At 41.3% G+C, this 25,228-nt stretch overlaps 1 protein-coding gene across 1 annotated transcript; it reads left to right on the top strand.

The window, feature by feature from the left end:
* Positions 1-7,988: 7,988 nt before the first annotated feature.
* LOC140118892 (acidic mammalian chitinase-like) lies at positions 7,989-16,810 on the top strand. The gene is made up of 11 exons (XM_072137320.1): positions 7,989-8,108; positions 9,319-9,348; positions 10,566-10,767; positions 13,003-13,059; positions 13,146-13,311; positions 13,425-13,549; positions 14,224-14,347; positions 14,530-14,715; positions 14,921-15,040; positions 15,124-15,265; positions 16,446-16,810. Exons 1-11 carry the CDS (start codon positions 8,084-8,086, stop codon positions 16,718-16,720), a joined length of 1,452 nt encoding a protein of 483 aa, XP_071993421.1. The 5' UTR covers positions 7,989-8,083; the 3' UTR covers positions 16,721-16,810.
* Positions 16,811-25,228: the final 8,418 nt, after the last annotated feature.

A 25,228-nucleotide genomic window follows, 5' to 3' on the forward strand; every position in this document is an offset into this window, starting at 1 on the left:
GGTACAAAATGTCTGTGCCCCAATAGGACTTTAATAGCCCCATAAGCAGTATTATGCCACAATATTTCCCTATCTCTTCTGAAGTGACACGGGTCCACATGTGGGGTTGTATATAAAATAAGTGGGGTTTGGACAATATGTTATACCGCATAGAGAGTTGTCTGGCATTTTATCAAATTCATTAACTCATCATTAACCCCTTAAGGACGCAGCCTGTTTGCAGGTTAAGGCTCGCAACTTTTTTTTGAAATTTGACCAGTGTCTCTTCCTGTGGTAATAACTTTTGAACACTGTTACTTATCAAAGCGATTCTGAGACTGTTTTTTCCCCACATGTTGTACCTCATTTTAGTGGTAAATTTTGGCTGATAAGTTTTGCGTTTATTTACAAAAAAAAGAAAAAAATGATGAATTTTTAGAAAAAATTGCCATTTTCGAAATTCAAAATCACCGCGTTTTCAGGCAGATAAATTTACCACCTAAATAACTTGCAGAATAACATTTCCCATTTGTCTACTTTACATTTTCATAATTTTTGAAATGTTTGGATAATTTATTTTGACGTCACGCGGCCTACAAATCAAATAGCGATTTTCCGTATTTTCGGAATTGACTATTTTGGGGATAAATACTGTTTGAAATCAAATTTTACATATTTAGCAACAAAACCCCCTATATAACCAACCCATTTTCAAATCTGCACCCCTCAAACTATCAGAAACAGCATTTACAAAGATTGTTAACCCCTTGAGATCTTCATAGTAATTGAATCAAAATGGCGGTGAAATTTAGAATGGTCAAATTTTGTCGGTTATACGTTCATTTAGCCCTAAAATTTACACATTTCCAAAAGATAAAAAGAGAAAACTCACCATAAAATTTGTTCTACAATTTCTCCTGAGTGCAGCGACCCCCCACATGTGGACATTACTTGTGTTATGGGGGCACAGCAAGGCGCAGAAGGGAAGGAGCACCCTGCAGCTGCCAGGATTTTAGTTTTCTCGTTGCCCCCTTTTGAAGGCTATAAAATTTTCGCTTTTCCGTTATTTGGGCCATGTGACGGCATTTTTTTTGCGGGACGAGATGCTTTTTCCAGTGTTACCATTTTGGGGTTGGTATCACCTATTGTTGAAAATTTTGGAACTTTTTTTGAGGTCATGAGTAGAAAAGCATCAATTCTGTACTGGTTTTTTTACCTTTTTTTTTTTCGTGTTCACCGTATAGCCTAATAATCCTGTTATCTTTATTCTATGGGTCGATACGATTATGGGGATACCAGACATGAATATTTTTTCTTATGTTTTACTAAATTTGCCAAATAAAACCCTAATGTGGGGAAAAATCTATCATTTTTGCATCGCTGTCTTCCAAGTGGCATAACATTGTTACGTTTTTGGCTACAGAGCTGGTCGATGGCTTGTTTTTTGCGGGACATGTTGTTCTTTGCAACAATATCATTCTGGAGTACGTATGTTTTGTTGATCACTTTTTATTGCATTTTTAGTGGGATATAATAGGTAAAAATCATAATTTTTGGCGGGTTTTTAACGGTTTTTTTTTACGGCGTTCATCATATGGGTTCAATAGTTATTTAGTTTTATTCTATGGATTGTTACGGACGCGGTGATACTATATATGTGGGGTTTGTGTTATGATTTAGACTTTTTTGAGTGTTATGTGTCTCTTTATATGTTTTGGGGCTTATGGGCATTTTTAGTGATTTATAAAGTAATTTTTTATTGAAAAACATTTTTTTTTACATTTCTTACATGATCCATCATGGGATATGAACAAGCAATCATCTGATTGCTTGTTCTTGATAATACTCTGCAATACTAATGTATTGCAGGGTATTATCAGTGCCAGCCTATGCAGATGCATAGGCTGACACTTTGCCTTTAAGATGACGTCACAGACGCCATCTTAAAGGTAAACCCTCACAGTAGAACCCAGGTGTGTGACACCAAGCACCCAGTGACCTCCTCAGCAGTGGCTTCTCCTGGAGGGGATCCCCCAGTGCTGGTCTCCTGCTGCACCCCTGTAATTCTGCACAGTATCCCCCTCAGACACACTGGTGATACTGAGCTTTGAGCTCAGGGTTCTGCAGAATGTTTTGTAAATAGAAGTTGATGAACTGTAAATAGAGTCTGCAGCTCCTGTCTGCAGAGTATCTCATGTCTGTATGATCTGTTCAAGTGTCTGCAGTGTCTGGCTGAGCTTTGCTGCTAGAAATGAGCTGTTCTGCAAAGGGGCTCAGTGCTTTCTTCTCAGTTAACGCCACCTTCGGGTTGGAGTGTTTTTGCGCCCGTTTTTGCGCTAAATTCAAAGTCGCAAGTGATGAATATCATTAGGCACAGCAAAACATCTGGATTGCTAGGATAAATGAGGGAAAGCTGATTATTTTTGCTGCGCAGCTAGCTTGGCGTTTAGTTGCAAAAATGGCACAAAAACGGTGCGCCTATATGAAAAGGCGCAAAAACAACAGAAAAAACGATTGATACATGTGGCCCAAAGTGTGTTCTTAGATAGTTCTGCATAGAGAAGGGTTAAAAACATGAATATTAGTTGATATTATCCCTTCTCAAAATGTAGTAACATATAAAGTGAATTTTTCCACTATCTGTGAGGTGCAGCAGCTCCTGTGTGCAGCAAATGCTCCCTGAAGCCTGATGGCTAAGAATCTGGATTGGGGGGGGGGTTAATTTCAGGGGCCTGTTTCTCTGGCTCTGTGACACATAGAACCTTACTTCTTTTTTCCTATGAAAGAAGAGAGTCTCCTCTTTTATATGAATCTAAAATGTGTTTCTAAAATGTAGGAAAACGGAGATAATAACTGTTAAACTGCCATTGAGAGTGATTTATATATATATATAAATGGCACCTGATATTCTCACTTTAAGGGCACATTCACATGGCCGTCTGCGGGGACGTACATGCGGCCGCAAATTTGAGGCCGCATGTACGTCCCCATAGACGGCAATAGCGGCGCAGATACGGTGCCACACATGTGTGGCACCGATCCGGGCCGCACACCGCAAAAAGATAGAGCATGCTCTATCTTTTGGCGTGTGTGCGGCCGTGCGCCGCTATTCTCTATGGAGGGAGGAGGGGCCGCCTCCTCCTCCTCCTCTCCAGCACACGGCGGTATGTCCGCACGGCGGGCATACTGCTGTGTGAATGTACCCTAAACCTGAATATCTCTGGATCCATAGCACCTAGAAACAAAATTCAAGATTCATTTGAAAGAAGAGATTCTCCCCTTTCTCCACCTTTGCCTACCCATAGCGCCGGCCCTGTATACAGCACACCTAATAGATGGCACAGAGGAAAAATTTATATCAAGTGCACCTAACTATACGCATGATCCAATAGCTGCACAAGAAAGAATTATATCAAGTACACCTAACTATTTGACACACCTAATAGATGGCACAGAAGAAAAATGATATCAAGTGCACTTAATTATATGGCACACCTAATAGATGGCCCAGAGGAAAAACTGATTTTAAGTGCACCTTATTATACGGATCACCTCATAGGTGCACAAGAAAGAATTTTATCAAGTACAGATATATACTGAACACCTAATAGATGGCCCACAAGAAAAAAATTTACTAAACACACCTAACTACGACACAACGAATAGATGGCACACATGAAAAATGATATAAAGTGCACCTAACTACAGTCATGGCCATAAGTTTTGAGAATGATACAAATGTTAATTTTTACAATGTCTACTGCATCAAATTTTATAATGGCAATTTGCATATACTCAGAATGTTATAGTGATCAGCTTAACAGAAATTAATTGCAAAGTCAGTATTTGGCTAGAAAATTAACTTTTTCCCCCAAAACACATTTCAACTTAATTGCAGGCCTTCGTTAAAAGAAGCAGCTAACATCATTTCAGTGATTGCTCCATTAACACAGGTTGGGTGTTGATGAGGACAGGGCTGGAGATCAATCTGTCATAATAAAGTAAGAATCACAAAACTAGACATTTTAAAAGGAGGCTGGTGCTTGGCATCATTGTTTCTCTTCTGTTAACCATGGTTATCTCTAAAGAAACACGTGCAGTCATCATTGCACTGCACAAAACTGGCCTAACAGGGAAGAGTATCGCAGCTAGAAAGATTGGACCTCAGTCAACAATCTATTGCATCATCAAGGAATTAAAGGAGAGAGGTTCCATTGTAGCCAAAAAGGCTCCAGGGCGCCCAAGAAGGACCAGCAAGCACCAGAACCGTCTCTTAAAAGTGTTTCAGCTTCGGAATGGGGCTACCAGCAGTGCAGAGCTTGCATAGGAATGGCAGCAGGCAGGTGTGAGTGCATCTGCACACACTGTCTCTTGGAGCAACGCCTGGTGTCAAGGAGGGCAGCAAAGAAGCCACTTCTCTCCAGGAAAGATCATCAGGGATAGACTGATATTCTGCAAAAGGTACAGGGAGTGGACTGCTGAGGACTGGAGTAAAGTCATTTTCTCTAATGAATCCCCTTTCCGATTCTGGAAAACAGCTTGTTCGGAGAATACAAGGTGAGCAATACTACCTGTCTTGTCTCATGCCAACTGTAAAGCATCCTGCAACCATTCATGTGTGGGGTTGCTTCTCAGCCAAGGGAATCGGCTCTCTCACAGTCTTGCCTAAAAACACATCCATGAATAAAGAATGGTACCAGAATGTCCTCCAAGAGCAACTTCTCCCAACCCTCCAAGAGCAGTTTGGTGATCAACAATGCCTTTTCCAGCATGATGGAGCAGCTTGCCATAAAGCAAAGGTGATAACTAAATGGCTTAGGGAACAAAACATAGAGATGTTGGTTCCATGGCCTGGAAACTCTCCAGATCTTAATACAATTGAGAACTTGTGGTCAATCATCAAGAGGCAGGTGGACACACAAAAACCAACAAATTGTGACTAAATGCAAGCATTGATTGTGCAAGAATGGACTGCTATCAGTCAGGATTTGGTCCAGATGTTGATTGAGAGCTGCCAGGTAGAATTGCAGAGGTCCTGAAGAAGAAGGGTCAACACTGCAAATATATTGACTTGCTGCATTAACTCATTCTAACTGTCGATGAAAGCTTTTGTTACTCATAATATGATTGCATTTGTATTTCTGTATGTGATACAAACATCTGACAAACACACATAAAAACCAGAGGGCAACAGATCATGTGAAAATATAATATTTGTGTCATTCTCAAAACTTATGGCCATGACTGTTTACGGCACACCTGTTAGATAGCGCACAGGAAAAAAAAAATAATATGAAACGCACCTAGCTATACAACACACCTAATAGATGGCACACTGTAAATATTGTTTACTGTTCACTGGCCAATCACAGTGATCGCCAGAGCAGGACCACTCCAATTGACTGGGTGAAATGGGCAAGAGGGTATCCTGCTTACTTTACCAAAATCTCATCGTAATATCAGCATGTCAGCCAACATGGTGATATCAAATGTAAGCAATGTGCCCATGAAGTACTATTACGGCATGGAGGGATATCTGTCCATCTCCATACCATAATAGTATGTCATGGAGCAACATGGTAAGGATTGTCCTGTCTTCTGTGATATTCTGCTTTACATTTTGGTACTCTCTGTACTGTGAGTGAGTAGAAGGAAAACATAGCTCTGGTATTTGTGTGGTGTTTCATATCAACACACAATATGACAGTGTTACAGATACATAGGGAAGCAGAGACTGATCTTCTCTTTTGTGTATTACTATAGAAGTAAATCACCATCTCCCCCCCACTAGCTTTGCAAACACAAACAGTAAATATTCAAAAAGACATATTAAATCATTATGTATTTTTGTAAAATTTGCATCAATAAATACCTTTCTTCTTGCCTTTCTTCCTACACTAAAGGGTTTGTGTAATTCAGCTTTTTTCACAGTACCCCACTGACAGCTGACAGATAAATTAATCTAATAATGTTTCTTATTATGTAACTAATTACTTTCTTTAGTATACTTTATTAACCCCTTACCGACATGTGACGTAGTATTACGTCACATGCCGGGTCCCGGTGCATGGAGAGGGCTTGCGGGCCGAGCCCTCTCTATAGTCGGTAAGTCTTTGCTGCATATTGCAGCAAAGGCTTACCGGTAACACCTGCGATCGCTTTGCCGGCGAACGCTTTGCCGTGACGTCATCGGGGAGCGGCGATCCATTGCCATGGTAGCTTCGGGTCTCACGAAGACCCGAGGATACTTTGGGTTGACCCATGCATTACAATATGCTATAAGCACATTGTAATGTATGAGGAGTAAAATCCCCATATACTGTTATACAGTAGTATAGCAGTATATGATAGGATCTTACAAGTACCCTAGTTAAAGTACCCTAGGGAGTCTGAAAAATAGTAAAAATAAAACTAAAAAAAGTTAAAAAATATAATTAAAAAAGCTAAAAACTCAAATCACCCCCCTTTCTCTAGAACTGATATAAATCATAAACACATTAGGTATCTCTGCATCTCCATATGATAATGGTTTTTCACTGCATTTAACCCCGTAATGGAAAATCGCGCCCAAAGTCGAAAATGGCACTTTTTTGCCATTTTAAAAAAATTTTTAAATTCTATAAAAAGTGATCAAAAGGTTGCACAGTCCTAAAAATGATAACATTGTAAACGTCATCAAAATCTGCAAAAAATGACACCACCCAGGTTTTAATTTTTTTAAATGTATGAAAACATTATAAAACCTATATAAATTTGTTATCCCCATAATTGTACCGACCCAAAGAATAAAGTAGACGTGTCATTTGGGGCGTACAGTGAAATCCGTAAAATCCAAGCCCACAAGAATACGGCACAAATGCATTTTTTTTACCAATTTCACTGCATTTGGAATTTTTTTCCCGCTTCCCAATACACGCATGGAATAATAAATACCAACATTTTGTAACATTCTGTTACACAGAAAATAAGCCGTCACACAGCTCTGTACATGGAAAAATAAAAAAGATTTTTGAAGGTGGGGAGTGAAAAATGAAAACGCAAAAAACGAAAAACAGCTGCGGCGTTAAGGGGTTAAAGAAAAATGCTCAGGTGCCTTTCTTTTTCACCTGCCTTTATTCCTTATCTATTTGCTGTGACTTCATATACACTGCTCGCAACAGGAAAACATAAAAACAGTAAAAAGGCTGAAAAAAGCTATTCTTCTTAATGAAGTATTCAATGAAGACCACATGGCGTTATGGATCCAGTTCTCCCATGATCAATGCATTGCTAGCACTTTACCTCAGATGTCAATTATCTTAATGAAGTATGTTTCAAAATGTACTTTTATCCCATGCAATACTAATTCTTTCAATTTAAAATAATTACCATAAAGGTTTAGTTATACTTTATTAGGTTTTATATGCTAAGCATGAAAACTCTTAAAGTGTTAATAGTGTAACATGTATATTATGCATTTACTTAACTATACTCTATAAATTATTTGAATTTTATTACATTTTAAGTTTATATTATAATGTCCCTAAATTATGGAAAGATAAATATACCAAAAGCCTAATTGTGAATGACGTCTTTTATTGGAAAGCCCATATTTAGCAACGTCACATGTGTCTCCTTTTATTAATGTACAGGTTATCTATTTAGGTAGTTTAGCATATCTTTGTGGAACTCCCAATTTAACTTCAAAAGGTTATCATCAAAGGCGATTAAATAGTACCGAAGGTCATAGTGATAATATTATCACACTGCTCTTTACTTGAAAATGGGTTATCTAAACTAGGACTGTAAAAGAAAGACATTCAGTGATTGTTAAGTTTTAAGTACACAAAGAAACACTTTTTAGCCTCCTTTTTGGCTTAATTATTTTCCCGCAAATATTACTTATCCTGAGAGACTGTCCAAAAATAATATTTCAAAATTCTGATAAAATGTTTTTAAATAATTACTTTTTAATCAAGATATTTACAAGTTAAACAATAAAAATCTGTATATTTACAGAGTAATAATGTGTAAAATTTACATTTTCTGGGTGATAAGGAGAATGGTAAGGAAAGAGAAGTATAAATAGTGATACATCTCTAGGTGAAATCAGTATAGAGGCACAATGGCGAAGCTTATCCTCCTCACCGGTAAGAGAATAATAGCAAAGGTTTAGAGATCTAATAAGTTGCTATTTTTTTTGGTATTTGCTTTGTTGTATTTTATATTTTAGAACGTTTAGGACATAGCAACATAATAATATTTCCTTATAATTATCATTACTTTAAGCTTCCCATATTTCAGGAAACAGATTCTGTATTCATCATAAATATGAAGAGCACTCAAATATTTAAGACAGCAACTTGTACTGTATTCATTTATGGAAAGTTCAGCTAGCTGGATTAATGTTCTAAAAAATACTACAGACCATGTTTATCTCAATTAATTCGTATTCTCTTCTAGTTTTACATGACACTATTTAACATCAAACCAAGTGTAAAATTATTAGTAGATATTTTTGTTACATTAAATGAAATCTACCATCAAAATCAAGCATGATAAATCAGGGCCACTTACTCATAGATCCAGGCACCGTGACTATGGCAATCTTCTTATATTTGTTATCCTTCTAAAATTAACTGAGGAAGTAGGGTAAGGGGGAGACAGTGTAGCCCCTCAGGCTCATTAATAATACCTTAAAAGTTAAATTTAGATGGAAGGAGGCCATGTATAACATATATTACCACAGATTACCACGGTCACTGTGTCTGCATCTGTGAGTAAGTGTCCCTGGTTTTTCTTGATTGATTGTAATGGTAAAATTCCTTTCTATTATAAAGATTGGCATACAGTTCAGTGGTACCCTTGTCTGAAAAGCATAGTACTGTGAAGGATATAGCCATTACTCATGAACCATCCCAGGTCTTTCAGAAACAGGATACTTCTTAGATGTCCCACAGTTCAGTGTGTAGTATATACACGGTATATACTGTACAGCCTTACTCACCCATCAGAGGATAGTTGTACCCATTGTGCTACCTCTGCAAACATATACAGAAATATTCTAAAAACAGACACAGCAAAGATAAATCTTTAGAAACATGTATAACTGAAGGGTGACAGTTTAGGGGACTAAAAAGATTGGTCATGTTCTCTCTACTTCAGCCTGTATTGATGATGCACCGTAAAAAAAATTAAATCAGTAAGAAGATAATTTAATTTCTGTGATGACTATACAGGTGCAAAAGCTAATAAAGACTTATGTTGCAGCTTCTTTATAAAAAAAAAATATATATATATATATATTCTTGAGTTTCTAGTCTTAATGAATATGTATTAAGGTAAATTTCTGTTTTTTAGGGCTGGCACTGATGCTGAACGCTCAGTTAGGTAAGTTACAGAATTAAGAAGTTGACTATACACATAAAAACAAAAGTGATTCTTTTGATTATTTTAAATAAAATATGACGCTGTTCGCCAGTAAAGGACATCTACTATCAGTTTACCTGATGGTAGATGTGTATTACCTCCTCATCCCGCCTCCGTGCGGATCTTCTTTTATTTTAACTGTGACTAAGTAGATTTTGGCGAAAATAAGATCAGCCCAAGGCATTCTGCAGAGCACTTCCAGGCTCCTCCTCAATCTAATTTATTCATGCCTCATTGCCTTCTTGCATCGCCTACGGAGTATTTGGTGACCAGTGACGTCACTAGCTCTCTCTGCAAGCCTTGTGCATGTGCAACAATAGCTTTTGGGAAAGCTATTATCGTGCTTATGAGATTTGCAGAGCTCCCTGAATGCCCAGCAGGTGATGCTAGGAAGCATCAGGGCATGAATAAATTACATTGTAGAGGAGCCTGAAGGTGCTCTACAGAGTGCCTTTTAAAAAATGTTATTTCGCCAAATTCCTGGCATTCACAGTTTTAATAAAAGTAGACTCACGCTACCGGGATGGGACAGGGAGGTATTGAATACACATATACCATTAGGTAAACTGTCCTTCAATTAACCCCTTAACGACCTGGGCCTTTTTAGTTTTTTCACTTCCTTTTTCACTCACCACCTTCAAAAATCTATAACTTTTTTATTTGTCCACATAAAGAGCTCTGTGATAGCTTATTTTCTGCGTAACAAATTGTACTTCATAGTGACAATATTTAATATTCCATGCCGTGTACTGGGAAGCGGGAAAAAAATTTCAAATGTAGTGGAAATGGTGAAAAAACGCATTTGCTTTCACTGTGCACCACAAATCACATGCCTGGGCCCGTGAGCCTTCTCCATGCTCCGGGACCCGGCACGCACCGTACTAGTGAGAATTTCCAAAATAATAAAGTGTATTTATCTATGGTCATAGATATCATGGCTCAACTGATTTTAAGAATAATAGGAGGGTATTTCTCTTTACAATGTTCCAACACAGTAAAAACCTTTTAACAAACACAGAACATAATTTCTAAGGCTGATGTCTAAATATTCACACAGAAATTGTTGTATAGTATATTATTTATTATTATATTCTGCATTAATGTACAATATATGTAATACTATTTTAACATTTTAATGTGCATATTTGTATACACGTGTCTATTCTTGCTTCATATAGGCTCTGCCTACGAGCTGTCATGCTATTTCACCAACTGGGCTCAGTACAGACCTGGACTGGGGAAGTTCAAGATTGACAATATTGACCCATGCCTGTGTACTCACCTGATTTATGCATTTGCTGGCATGTCAAACAACCAAATTACCACAATTGAATGGAATGATGTTACCCTGTATAGCTCTTTCCAAAACCTAAAAAACCAGTGAGTGGTCAGATAATAATTTGTTTATAATATTGGTGTACGGAGATATAGAAATATAATTTTGTATGGTTAATATTTGGACCTGTTTAAATCTAATTGTTCAAACTTTAATAGTGAATTTTGTTGACAATGTTGCATTTTTGGTTCCTAGAACTAATTTTACTATTTAATTTATTAAGATATTTCTCAAATACATTAACCCCTTCAGGTCTAAGACATTCTAGGGCTTTAGAACCAAGCCTGATTTTTTAAATTTCCCATTATAGGAGGTTATATATACTCCAGGTTATATAGATCCAGGCAACGGGACTGTGTGGTAGTTTCCCTGGTTTATCATGCCCGATTTTGATGGTAGATTTCCTTTCAAGGGGGAGATAATGAGCTTTAACATATCCAGGGTATTTTGAGATTGTTTTCTCATCACAAATTGTACTTCAAAGTAATAGAAACATTTTTGATGATATCTTTAGTTATAAAGAAAATGGAAATTTGGCAAAAATTTCTAAAAATTATTCATTTTCAAAGTTCTAAATTTTCTGCTTTTCAGGGAGATAGTCATAGCACCCAATTAACTTTATAACTAGCATTTCCCAAATGTCTGCTGTGTATTGGCGTGGCTTTTTATGCATTCTCTCTTTTTTTTAGGTTGTTAGAAGGTTCAGAATTTTGGGTGCCATTTTTCTCTTTTTTATGAAAATCACCATAGTCTTTATTTAGAGGCACCTTCTCAACTTTAAGTTACTTAGAGACGCCTAAATAGCAGTAAAAATGCATAAATTATGCCATTTTATAAACTACACCCCTCCGGCACTTCCTATGGAGGCGCGCGCGTGCACGGCCACGCGCAGCGCCGTAGCTACCTCGGGACTGTAAATCAAAATGTGTTTAAACCGCGATATAGCGGTTTAAAACACTAGCTAAGGTCAGCTCCGGCATCAGATGTTTACATCTAATACCTACCATCAGCAGTGGTAGGTTTCCTTTAATCTGACTAGAATACAAAATCTCCCTGACAGTACAAGTTCACATCTCAGTAAGTTTACAGTTATTTCAACATTTTTTTATTAGTTATTTTGAGACATCACTAGAAGTTATGTAAATCATAGAACAGGTACAGATATTTCATTTAAACCTTATCTCTGTGTAGTAATCACGGTCAGTGTTGGCTCTCAAAAACGAAACAAAATAAGAAAATTGATGAAATAACAGAAATGTGAATTGGCCCGTACTAGACAGTAGTTGAAAGTTCAAAGTTTATGGCAAAAATAGCCAGAATGGACATCTTTAAGACTTTTACACATGACAGGTCTATATACCTATATTAAGAAGATATTTTACTATAAAAGCAATGGGGAACATTTACTAACAGCAGTGCAAATTGTACTAAATGCAGTTTGCCTGTGTAGTGTGCAGGGTGTGCCAGATTCAGGATTTCTGGTGCACATTCTTCATGAATCTGGCACCCCCAGCACAGCTCCAACAGAGTGCATCACTTTTTTTGGTGCAACATGGGGCGTGAGATACAATTCTGTCAGACTTTGCATGTTAAATCTGGCACATGCTCCGACTGAGCACTAGAACACCCCCTAATTTGTGTTGCATGAAGACTAGTGCAGCTAGTCGCATGCAAAAGGGTCGCAGGCAACACAAATGTGGCACAGGCATTTCTTGAATACCTGTGGAAGCAGTTTCCACTACAAAGAATGTGCAAAGTCTAAAAGGAAATTGGTGCAAGACCCTTTGTAAATGTGCTTCAATGTCTTTAGTGGAGAATGCCTGCCTAATATGACAACCAATTGAAAATGTATCACATTATTTTAGGTTGAATGAAATCTTTAGTATGATACTGCAGTCATATGGAAGTGGAGTAGGCCCGCAGATATACAATATGGACCCACATGCTTGGACTTGCTAACTGCTGCTATGTGGGCATGCATTCCTGGCTTCCAGAACCTAAAGGGTCTAAAGTCAAGTAAAGAACCAGTCAGCAAGTTACTGACAGGACCCCAGGACCATTTTAGTCTGAGTTAAGGGCTTGGAAGCAAACTACTATTGAAAGAACTGTGACAGCTATGTTTTAGGAATGTGCAAAGTGGTGTCAGTTAACACGTGTTTGTATCTGTACATTAGTGGGTCCAAAAAATGTAGGTTGGCTCTAGGTATCCCAGCCCAACATCTACAGTGCAGTGAAATAGGAAATTTTCATATGTTTATACATGCATTTCCTTGTTCCAGAAATGGTAATCTGAAGACTCTGCTGGCCATTGGAGGTTACAACTTTGGCACTGCTCCGTAAGTAGTAAATAATTCCAAAGTCCTAGCTTCAGATTTATATGTCTTTCTTAAATTAAGACATTTTTTCCAATAATTTTTTACAGTTTCACCACCATGGTCTCTACTGCTCAAAACCGCCAAACCTTCATCACATCTGTGATCACATTTCTGCGTCAGTATGGCTTTGATGGGCTGGACATTGACTGGGAATATCCTGGCTCAAGAGGCAGTACACCTCAGGACAAAGCACTGTTTACCACTTTGGTTCAGGTAATGTCAGATGCAGTTAACTCTCACCATACTCTTCTGTTAATAAATCTTTCAAATAAAAATTCTCATTCTCAAAATTCGCATAAATTTCATTTAAAATGCTATTTTTACAGGAAATGAGAGCAGCATTTGAAACAGAGGCTTCCCAGTCAAACAAACCTAGACTCATGGTTACTGCTGCTGTGGCTGGTGGAATTTCCAACATTCAGGCAGGTTACCAGATCCCTCAATTGGCTCAGTAAGTTGATATAGCCAAACTATAGTTTAAGGGTTGTTTCTGATGGCTTTTGGTCTGTGAATAATGAACCGCGTTGTTTTCTGTTTCACATACCGGCCACAGTGCAGAGAACTAATTATAGTTTGACACTGTTGTTTTGTGGGGAAGCAGAGACTCCCTGTATCTTGTATTACTAGCATGCTCAAAGTCATGTTCATGGCAATGTGTTTTGTTTATGGAACAGGACAATGCACATTTCATGTAAGGAAGATGTGTACTATCATTCAGGTAAAGGAGATGATAATAGAAGCAACTATATGTTCAGACTTTTCATGTGGGCACTTAAAGAACTTTAAGTTCATTTTGTTACAATTGACATCATTAACAAATGGATTTTTGAAAGGAGCAAAAAAATCTTAAATAAAGTGTTCATGATTAGAAAAAGAGTTCCACACTTATCTACTGGTTGCATGTGGTATTGCAGTTCATTAACATTGAAGTGAAAGAGGTTGAATTGTAATATTACACATAACTTTTAGACAGGAGATACATGTTTTTCAAATGCTAGAACTACCTTGTTTGTCATAAAATAGTTTTTTTTTTTTAAAAGTTAAATACAAAAGTTTTATATGCACACACTCTGTATGTGTGGGATTGCAAATTTTGCAATGTTTTGATTGTTTACAATATTGTAGGGCTTTGGATTACTTCCATGTGATGACATACGATTTGCACGGATCTTGGGAAGGATATACAGGAGAGAACAGCCCACTGTATTCTAATCCTTCTGCTACTGGTGCCAATGCTTACCTGAATGTGGTTAGTATTTCTAGATTTATATAGCTATAAATAAACATGTTTTGTAGTTTGTTCATTTCTAGGCAAATATTTATGTGTTCACGTGCATAAATATGTAGCCACGCTGAGCAAATCAATAAATCCATGCAACAATTTATCACTCATTTTTGTAGGCTATTTAATAAAATCTAAATATCTTTTAGGATTATGTCATGAACTACTGGCTTAACAACGGTGCCCCTGCTTCTAAACTCATTGTTGGTTTCCCAACATATGGACACACTTTTATTTTGAGCAATCCTTCTAACACTGCCATTGGTGCTCCTACTTCTGGACCTGGACCTGATGGACCTTACACTAGGCAAACTGGATTCTGGGCCTACTATGAAGTAAGATCTTAAAATAATTTACAAAGTCTTTGAGGTATAAATAATCATTAAAGCCAAGACAAAGAAGACAAAAGGGCAATTAAATTCAAGCCAAACTTTGAACAGAGCAGAAGTCAATTACATTATCGCAAAGTCAAGTCTAAAAAATATTTTAACTGTGTATTAAAAGAAAAAAATTACATTCCTAACTTTATAATTTCCTTAGATTTGTACTTTCCTAAAGAATGGAGCTACTAATGAATGGTCTTCTGCTGAAGATGTCCCATATGCCTACCAAGGTAATGAGTGGTTGGGATATGACAATCAGAAGAGTTTCCAGATAAAGGTAATTACAAAAAAAATGAAACGTTAAAAAAAAAATGAAAGCATAAATATGCTGACTTGTATTTTCACATTTATAATTTATAGGCTGAGTGGCTGATGCAGAACAACTTTGCAGGTGCTATGGTGTGGGCAATTGATTTGGATGATTTCACTGGTACCTTCTGTAACCAGGGAAAATACCCTCTAATCTCCACACTGAAGAACACTCTAGGCATTCAAGCTTCTGGTAATTATTATGTTCATATTACTTTAGTTCTTAGGCCTCATGAACTCAACTGCGAGCAATATCTAGGATGCAACCAACGGGCCATGTGCCGTTGTTTACTGCCTGGCTGACATGTCCATTCAAAGTGCCTGGCTGGACTGCAAATCTGGACAGGAATACGACCTGCTCTATATTTTGTAGCACGGCCACCCAGCACATTCATGGTGTGACGAGACACAGTGGCCTCACCACACTGTAAACATGTATAACTAAAGTCAATGGGCACACAACTTCACATTGCAGCATATCACTATGTTGGAAGTCATCTCCACAGCATTGTGGTTCATGAAACAGGACACTGCACATGTCATTTACTATCATTCAGGTAAAGGAGAAAATAATAGAAGCAACTATGCATACTGTTCATGTGGGCAGCTTAAGAATTTTAGTTTATTTTGGTACACTTGATATAATTTACAGATAGATTTTAAAATCTTGAAGTGCTAATTATTAGAAAAAAAAACAGTGCCACATCTATCTACAGGTTCCGTGTAGTATTGCAGTTCATCAACATTGAAGTGAAAGAGGCTGAACTGTAATATCACACATAACATGTAGACAGGTGGCACACTGCTGCTCTGTGGATCCATCTAATGCCAAGAGGTCGAAGTTAAGAAATCATTTTTTCACTTTTGGGCCAATTGATTTATATCAGATGAACTGGGGGTCATTTACTAAGGGCCCGATTCGCGTTTTCTTGACATGTTACCCGAATATTTCCGTTTTGCGCCGATTTTCCCTGAATTGCCCATGGTTTTTGGCACACGCGATTGGATTGTGGCGCATTGGCGCCGTCATGCACGCGACGGAAATCAGGGGGCGTGGCCTTACGAAAACCCGGTGGATTCGGAGAAACCGCCGCATTTTTTAAAAAAAGTGTCGCGGGACACGCACTTACCTTCACCAAGTATAGGATCGTGCACTCCGGCGGACCTCGACGGACTTCAGCGCAGCAGCGACACATTGTTGACGTCGGAGGAACTGCCTTAGTGAATCGCCGGAAGACCCGAATCCACCGCAGACAACGTGCCGCTGGATCGCGAAGGTAAGTAACTCTGCCCCACTATGTGCAAAAATTATGTGATTATATATACTGCAATGATTACTACAAAACAATTTACACTATTCCCTTTTTTTGTAGGATGCACACCCCCTGCAACTCCTGTTGCTCCAGTCACAGCTGCTCCACAAACTGTGCCCAGTGGTTCAGGTGGAAGCTCAGGTGGTAGCTCAGGTGGTAGCTCAGGTGGTAGCTCAGGAGGAAGCGGATTCTGTGCTGGAAAAGCAAATGGACTTTACCCTGTCGCTGGAAACAAGAATGCTTTCTGGCACTGCTTGAATGGCATCACTTACCAACAAAACTGCCAGTCCGGCCTTGTTTATGACCCTAGCTGTGAGTGCTGCAACTGGCCATAATCTGTAAGGAGTTAATAAAGATTATAGATAATGTGTAATTGAATAGTTACAGTGCTAAAGAGCTACAATAATAAACAAGTGTTTAGCATATCCAGTGTCAATCTATGATTCCAATTTTGTTTTGTTTTTTTAATTCTTTAATTTTAAAACTATACAGCTATAGCAAAAACTTAATACAGAGTAATAGTGGGGAATTGCAGTTATAGAACTATGGACTACAAGGTTGGAGAAATGTTATTTCTCGTTTTGTTTTTTTAACAAACTCTACTAAACTCCCCATCACAATAAACTTGAGTGAAAGAACAAGAACAGATTAACCACAACTTCTATTTGTTCTGTTGATTTTAGTTAAAGACCTGATATAGTCTCTCCACATACATCCATTAGGGGGGTTTTAGGGAAATTCCCATTTAAATAATTAAGTCTTGCTATAAATTAAGTAGAGGCGGTTCCCTACTTAAGAACACTCGACTTACATAAGACCCCTAGTTACAAACAGACCACTGGATTTTAGTAATTTATTGTACTTTAGTCCTAGGCTACAATAAACAACTGTAACAGTTATCAAAGGTGTCTGTAATGAAGCTTTATTGTTAATCTTGATTCTTATGACAACCAAACATTTTTAAAATCCATTTGACACAGAGACCAAAAAAATTCTGGCTGGGATTACAATAATAAAATATACAGTTCCGACTTACATACAAATTCAACTTAAGAACAAACCTACAGTCCCTATCTTGTATGTAACCCGGGGACTGCCGGTATTAAGAAATATTTTAAATATTTTAAAGTATAGGGAATCTCCAGACTTCTACTAGATTTCTACTAGTTAAAGATGGACCTCTCTGCCCACTGTGACTTCTGGTAAAGTCCGCAGGATACTGGGAATGTACACAATTTTATCAACTATAAAGAAGCTTTATTGTCAATGCTTGTTCTCATTACAATCCAATGTTTTGAAAATTTAATTGTCCAAGAAAAATTGTCGGGAGTTAGGCTTTTTTTACACAAACATGTGCTGCTCACCCCTCCCCTCTCCATAGGGAGGCAATTTATGCAATTTAACCCTATAAACATCTAAGTAATTTATATATTTTTCCCCTTACTTATTATAAACAGTAATTTAATATCCTTAAACTTCATGTAGAGAAACAAAACTATTACCCGATAACTCAAATATAGTCCATAAAATTCCCCTGTTAACCTCTTGGCCTACGTAAAAAAGATTGCTAGTGTGCACTCTTACATTTAATGTTTATAATTCCTATGTATATGTATAATTCCTCTATTCAACAGATAATTCATACATGAGAGTGTTAGGATTCAGGAACAGTGGATCCTCTGGAGCACCGTGAGAGGTGGTATTAGCCGACACCTGGGCCCGGAGTCTAAGTGGCACCTGGTTTTCACCAGAGCCCGCCACAAAGCGGGATGGTCTTGCTGTGGCAGGGTACCACCAGGTCGTTCCATAGGTGCGACTAGCCCACGGAGGCAGCCGAGGTCAAGGTACCTTAGCAGGAGGCAGTCTCGTGGTCAGATCCAGGGAGGAGGTCAAGGCAGGTGGCAGAGATGCAAGGTCAAGTCCAAATCCGGGATCAGCAATGGGAGGTCCAGACAGATGGGAACGGGAGCACAGGCACACAAGACGCAGGAACACAGCAACACGGAGGAATACTGGTCACATGGAGGGACTATGGTAACACAGGAACACGGGAGCAGGAACTCACTGGAACGCAGGAACACAAAGGGATGCAGGAACATACAGGAACGCAGGAATACACCAGAACACAGGAATACACAGGAACACAGGAATACACAGGAACAGGTTCTTACAGTTTCTTATAAAAAGAACTGGTTCTCTTTACTCAGTTCCTAGGAGTTTGCATCCGTGCTATTTCCCATAGGCATCCTTCATGCATCACAGGAGTAACATAGAACCCTCACATATATACACTCACCGGCCACTTTATTAGGTACACCATGCTAGTAACGGGTTGGACCCCCTTTTGCCTTCAGAACTGCCTCAATTCTTCGTGGCATAGATTCAACAAGGTGCTGGAAGCATTCCTCAGAGATTTTGGTCCATATTGATATGATGGCATCACACAGTTGCCGCAGATTTGTCGGCTGCACATCCATGATGCGAATCTCCCGTTCCACCACATCCCAAAGATGCTCTATCGGATTGAGATCTGGTGACTGTGGAGGCCATTTGAGTACAGTGAAATCATTGTCATGTTCAAGAAACCAGTCTTCAGATGATTCCAGCTTTATGATATGGCGCATTATCCTGCTGAAAGTAGCCATCAGATCATTGTGGTCATAAAGGGATGGACATGGTCAGCAACAATACTCAGGCAGGCTGTGGCGTTGTAACGATGCTCAATTGGTACCAAGGGGCCCAAAGAATGCCAAGAAAATATTCCCCACACCATGACACCACCACCACCAGCCTGAACCGTTGATACAAGGCAGGATGGATCCATGCTTTCATGTTGTTGACGCCAAATTCTGACCCTATCATCTGAATGTAGAAGCAGAAATTGAGACTCATCAGACCAGGCAACGTTTTTCCAATCTTCTACTGTCCAATTTCGATGAGCTTGTGCAAATTGTAGCCTCAGTTTCCTGTTCTTAGCTGAAAGGAGTGGCACCCGGTGGGGTCTTCTGCTGCTGAAGCCCATCTGCCTCAAAGTTCGACGTACTGTGCGTTCAGAGATGCTCTTCTGCCTACCTTGGTTGTAACGGGTGGCGATTTGAGTCACTGTTGCCTTTCTATCAGCTCGAACCAGTCTGCCCACTCTCCTCTGACCTCTGGCATCAACAAGGAATTTCTGCCCACAGAACTGCCGCTCACTGGATGTTTTTCTTTTTCGGACCATTCTCTGTAAACCCTAGAGATGGTTGTGCGTGAAAATCCCAGTAGATCAGCAGTTTCTGAAATACTCAGACCAGCCCTTCTGGCACCAACAACCATGCCACGTTCAAAGGCACTCAAATCACTTTTCTTCCCCATACTGATGCTCGGTTTGAACTGCAGGAGATTGTCTTGACCAGTGCCTAAATGCACTGAGTTGCCACCATGTGATTGGCTGATTAGAAATTAAGTGTTAACGAGCAGTTGGACAGGTGTACCTAATAAAGTGGCCGGTGAGTGTATTTATATATAAAAAGACTTATTTTTTTCCTTTAATTATATTTTATTTCATCATACAAAAATATCATACATGATGCCATTTGAAACAATTACAATTCATATTCTAATTAAGCATAATAATAAAACATATTGCAGAATATCTGCAGTAGTGTCCAACCCTTATCGATTGCATCTGTATGATACGTCTACAAATAGTTATCAGTGGCCTGAAATATGGGAAAAAAAATAAAATTTTAGTCCTCCAATCTCGCTGTTATTTTTAAACCTAAATATTCCATCTCTTGTTGGGGTGCCAAAACATTCCCACAGGCCTCAATTTCCTGGAGAGAATCTTTCAGGGGCAGTAACGTGGTCTTATTCCAATTAATTTCCAATCCTGAACTATTTTCATTACATTAGCTACAGATCTATCTATGTTCTTTAGACAGAGCAAGATGTCATCAGCATATAAAATGATTTTGTCCCTACTACCGCTACACCCAAATCCTGAGATGTTCCTATCCTCTCTAATGTCTACCGCCAGTGGTTCCAGAAATAGATCAAAGAGCATGGGTGACAGGGGGAATCCTTGTCTAGTGCCCCTCTCTAGCTTTATGACCTCAGACCATACCTCGTTTACATCGGTTCAGTATATAATAGTTTAACCCAGGCGAGGAAATCCTTGCCAAAGCCAAACGTCGCCATCGCTGCCCACAGAAAAGACCACTCCACCCTGTCAAAGGCTTTTGAAGCATCCAGTGACAGAAGGGAGTCATCTCTCCCCAGGCAGCTAGCCTGCATATTCAAATACAAACTGTCAATATTGTTTAACGTCGACCACCCGGGATGAGACCACTCTGATTATGCATCAACTCGTCTATAACCTTCTGTAATCTCAGAGCAAGTGTTTTGGCTAAGCTCTTGACGTCTGTATTAAGTAGTGATTTGTGCCTATATGATTCACATTCCATTAAGTTTTTATTTTTCTTCAGAATAAGAGTTATTATAGCTCCCCTCATTGAACCCGCTAAACCTTTTCCATCTTTTCCCTTGCATAACATCTCTAGAAGCATGGGTAAAAGGATGTCGCCATTCCTTCTATAAATTTCAAAGGGAAGACCGTCTGATCGGGAAGCTCAAGCTCTCTCAGGTAGGTATGTATCCCCTCCCCCTCAGCAACATTTTGGGATTCGTATAATTCTGAATAAAATTCCTCAAATACATATGTAATCTGCTGCTCTTCCACTACCGTGTTTCCATGTCTATTCAGTATTTCCTCGATCTTATGTTTTTTGTTTTGCTCCTGAATAGTTTCTGAGTGTAGTTTCCACGGTTTGCCTGATTCACAGAAGTGCTTCTGCCCTCTAAAGAAAATCCCCTGCTTTGCATTATGTTCAATGTATTCTGTGTAGGCCCTTTTTGCCCTATGTCACTGCTGACTACTTTCTAATGTCAGGTTAGTGATATGTATCTGTTCTATCTGTTGCATATTTTTCTTCAACTCCTCCTAATTTTTCCTGCATGTCTTGTTAGCAATTTGTATATTACTGTACCACCACTTACTGGGTCCACTGGCCAGTAACTGGGCATCGTTCCCTTGCTACACCAAAGTGAGAACATGAAACAAAACTCACAAATAAATAACAAAAAAACAAGGTCAAAGGTCAGGTCACAACAGAGATAGCAAATACGTCACAAAATCGGAGGACAAAAAGTTACATACAATACAAGATCAGAAAAACTGAACGGCGAAATATAGCAAGAGACACAAAAGCTGGCCAGGAAAAATGACCAGCATTGAATTAGCTGTGAACCAGAAGTCTGAGAGCCTCCTTTGCAGATGACTGGAGCACAGCTCTCTCTATCACAGCAAGATAAACAACAGTTTACACCATGAAATATCAAGCCAAACAAATAGATAAATTTAACACATCATAAGGGTGATGCCACACATGGCATTTTAACCCGTTCTTGGTCCGTTTTTAAGCAATCCGTTAAAAAACGGGTGACAGGTTTTATCAATTATCTTAATTAAAACTGGTCAAAAACGGATGCGTTTTCGAAAAACGCATTGTTTTTTAGAGTGACTTAAAAACGGACCAAAAACAGGTTCAAAACGCCATGTGTGGCATCACCCTAAGCCCCATTCTGGGGCCGCAATGGTATTACATTTTTTTCTGCGATTCACTGAAAAAATGTAATATACCATGTGTGCAGTAAGTACACACTCCTTGAGGACCTCTCCTAGAGGAGAAGATCAAGGACCTGTGATGTCATCATCACATGACCCTCTGGCTTCTCTATGCAGCCTCCTGTGTGAGGAGAGGGAAGCTAGGGCAAGGGGGGGAACTTGAGAAGGGGAGAAAAGGACTAGAACTGGGGGCAGCTGGGGGGGGCTTGAACTGGGGGCAGCAGGGGGGACTAGAACTGGGGGCAGGAGGGGGGACTAGTACCTGGGGCAGAAGGGGGAACTAGAACTGCGGGCAGGAGGAGAGAAAGGGACTAGAAGTACGGGCAGCGGGGGGAAAAGAACTGGGGTCAGTAGGTGGGGACTAGAACTGGTGGGGCAGGAGGGGGGAACTTGAACTAGGGGCAGTAGGGGAGCGGGACTAAAACTGGAGGCAGGAGGGGAGAGGGGAATTAGAACTGGGGGCAGCAGGGGAGGGAATAGAAATGGGGGAACAAAGGGTAGGCAGAAATAAAACTGAGGGAAGTAGGGGGGGACTAGAACTGTGGGAAGTAGGGGAGGAAGGACTTGAACTGGGGGCAGCAGTGGGGTATTAGAACTGGAGGCAGAAGGGGAGGGGGACTAGAACTGGGGGCAGGAGGGGAGAGGGGAATTAGAACTGGGGGAAGGACGAGAGGGGGGACTAGAACTGGGGGCTCAAGGGGAGGGGGAGTAGAGCTGGGGGCAGGAGGGGAGGGGGGCTAAGACTGGGGGAAGGAGGAGAGGGGGGACTAGAACTGGGGGCAGGGGAAAGGGGGATTAGTACTGGGGGCAGGGGAAAGGGGGAAGTAGAACTGGGGGAAGGAGGGGAGAGGGAACTTGAACTGGGGGCAGCAGGGGGGACTAGAACTGGGGGAGGTTGGGGAGGGTAGGGGGGACTAGAACTGACAGGAGGGTGGAATAGAACTTGGGGCAGGAGGGAAGGGGGAATATAACTGGGGCAGGTAGGAAGGGGTAACTAGAACTGGGGGCAGGAGGGGAGGGCTTAATAGAACTGGGGCAAGAGGGAGGGGGAATAGAACTGGGGGCAGGAGGGGGGAATAGAACTAGGAGAAGGAGGGGGACTAGAACTGGGGGAAGTAGAGGAGGGGAGGGGGACTAGAACTGGGGCAGCAGGGGGAACTAGAACTGGGGCAGGAGGGGAGGGGGAACCAGAACTGGGGGCTGGAGCGGAGGGTAACTATAACTGAGGGAAGAGTGGAATTGAACTAGGAGGGGGAGTGGAGGGGGAATAGAATTGGGGGCAGGAGGGGAGAGGGAACTAGAAATGGGGGCAGCAGAGAAGAGGGTGCACTAGAACTGGTGGGAGGGGGGAATAGAACCAGGGGCAGCAGGGGGAACTAGAACTGGGGACAGGAGGGGGTAACTAGAACTGGGGACAGCAGGGGGGAACTAGAACCTGCGGCAGCATGGGGGGACTAAACTGGGGGCAGCAGGGGGGAACTGGAACTGTGGACTGGAGGGAGGGGGAACTAGAACTGGGGACCGCAGGGGAGTTTGGAATACAACTGGGGCAGGAGGGGAGGGGGACTAGAACTGGGGCAGCAGGGGAAAGGGGACTAGAACTGGGGACAGGAGGGAATGGGGGACTAGAACTGTGGGTAGGAGGGAGGGGGAACTAGAACTGAGGGAAAGGTGGAATAGAACTAGGAGCAGGAGGGGAGAGGAAACTAGAACTATGGGCAGGGGGTAAGGGGGGACTAGAATGGTGGGCATAAGGGAGGGGGAACTAGAACTGGCGTAGGAGGGAAGGTGAACCTAGAACTGGGGGCAGGAGGGTAGGGGGAACTAGAACTGAGGGAAGCGTGGAATAGAACTAAGAGCAGGAGGGGAGGGGGGAATAGAACTGGGGGCAGGAGGGGTGAGGAAACTAGAACTATGGTCAGGATGTAAGTGGGGACTAGAACTGTGGGCAGGAGGTAGGGGGAACTAGAACTGGGGCAGGAGGGGGGAGGGAACTAGAACTGGGGGCAGCAGAGGGGAGGGGGAACTAGAACTGAGGCAGGAGGGGGAACTAGAACTGAGGGAAAAGTGGAGTAGTACTAGGAGCAGGAGGGGAGGAGGGAATAGAACTGGGGGAAGGAGGTAAAGAAGGACTAGAACTGTGTGCAGGAGGAAGGGGGGGATAGAAATTGGGGCAGGAGGGGAGAGGGAACTAGAACTGGGAGAAGGGGGAACTAGAACTTGGGGCAGGAGGGGAGGGGGGAATAGAAATGGGGGCAGGATGGGGGGGATTAGAATTGGGAGCAGGAGTGGAGGGGGGACTAAAACTAGGGGCAGGAGGGGGGAAGGGAATAGAACTGGTAGGACTAGATCTGGGGGCAACAGAGGGGACTAGAAGTGGCGGCAGGAGGGGGACTAGAACTGGGGGCAGAAGGGGGGACTAGAACTGGGGCAGGAGTGGAGACGGGAACTAGAACTAGGGGCAGCAGAGGAGGGGGAATAGAACTGGAGCAGCAGGGGGGGCTAAAACTGGGGGCAGCAAGGGGGACTAGAACTGGGGGCAGAAGGTGGAACTAGAACTGGGGGCAGCGGGGGGTCTAGAACTGGGGGCAGGCGACAGAGGGAACTAGAACTGGGGGCAGGAGGGGAGGGGGAATAGAACTGGGAGTAGGAAGGGAGGGGGAACTAGAACAGTTGACAGGAGGGGAGGGGGGACTAGACCTGAGGACAGTAGGGGAGGGGGAATATAACTTGGGGCAGGAAAGAGGAGGAACTAGAATTAATGGCAAGAATGGAGGGGGGACTTGAACTGGGGACAGTAAGGGAGGGAGGACTAGAACTGGGGGCAGGAGGGGAGGGGGGAGTAGAACTGGGGGCAGCGGGTGGAACTAGAACTGGAGGCAGCCGGGGGGAACTAGAACTGGGGGAAGCAGGGGGGGATTGGAACTGTTGTGCATGAGGGGAGAGGGAAATAGATCTGGAGGCAGGAGAGGAGGGGGAACTAGAAGTGGGGGCAGGAAGGGAGGGTGAACTAGAACTGGGGGCAGGAGGGGAGGGGAACTAGAACTGGGGGAGAAGGGGAGGGGGGAATAGAACTGGGGGCAAGAAGAAGGGGGAACTAGAACTCAGGGAGGTAGGGGGAACTGGAATTGGGCAAAGGAGGTAAGGGGGACTAGAACTGTGTGCAGGAGGAGAGGGG

Source organism: Engystomops pustulosus, chromosome 2 (genome assembly GCF_040894005.1).
Source record: "Engystomops pustulosus chromosome 2, aEngPut4.maternal, whole genome shotgun sequence".
NCBI lineage: Eukaryota > Metazoa > Chordata > Amphibia > Anura > Leptodactylidae > Engystomops > Engystomops pustulosus.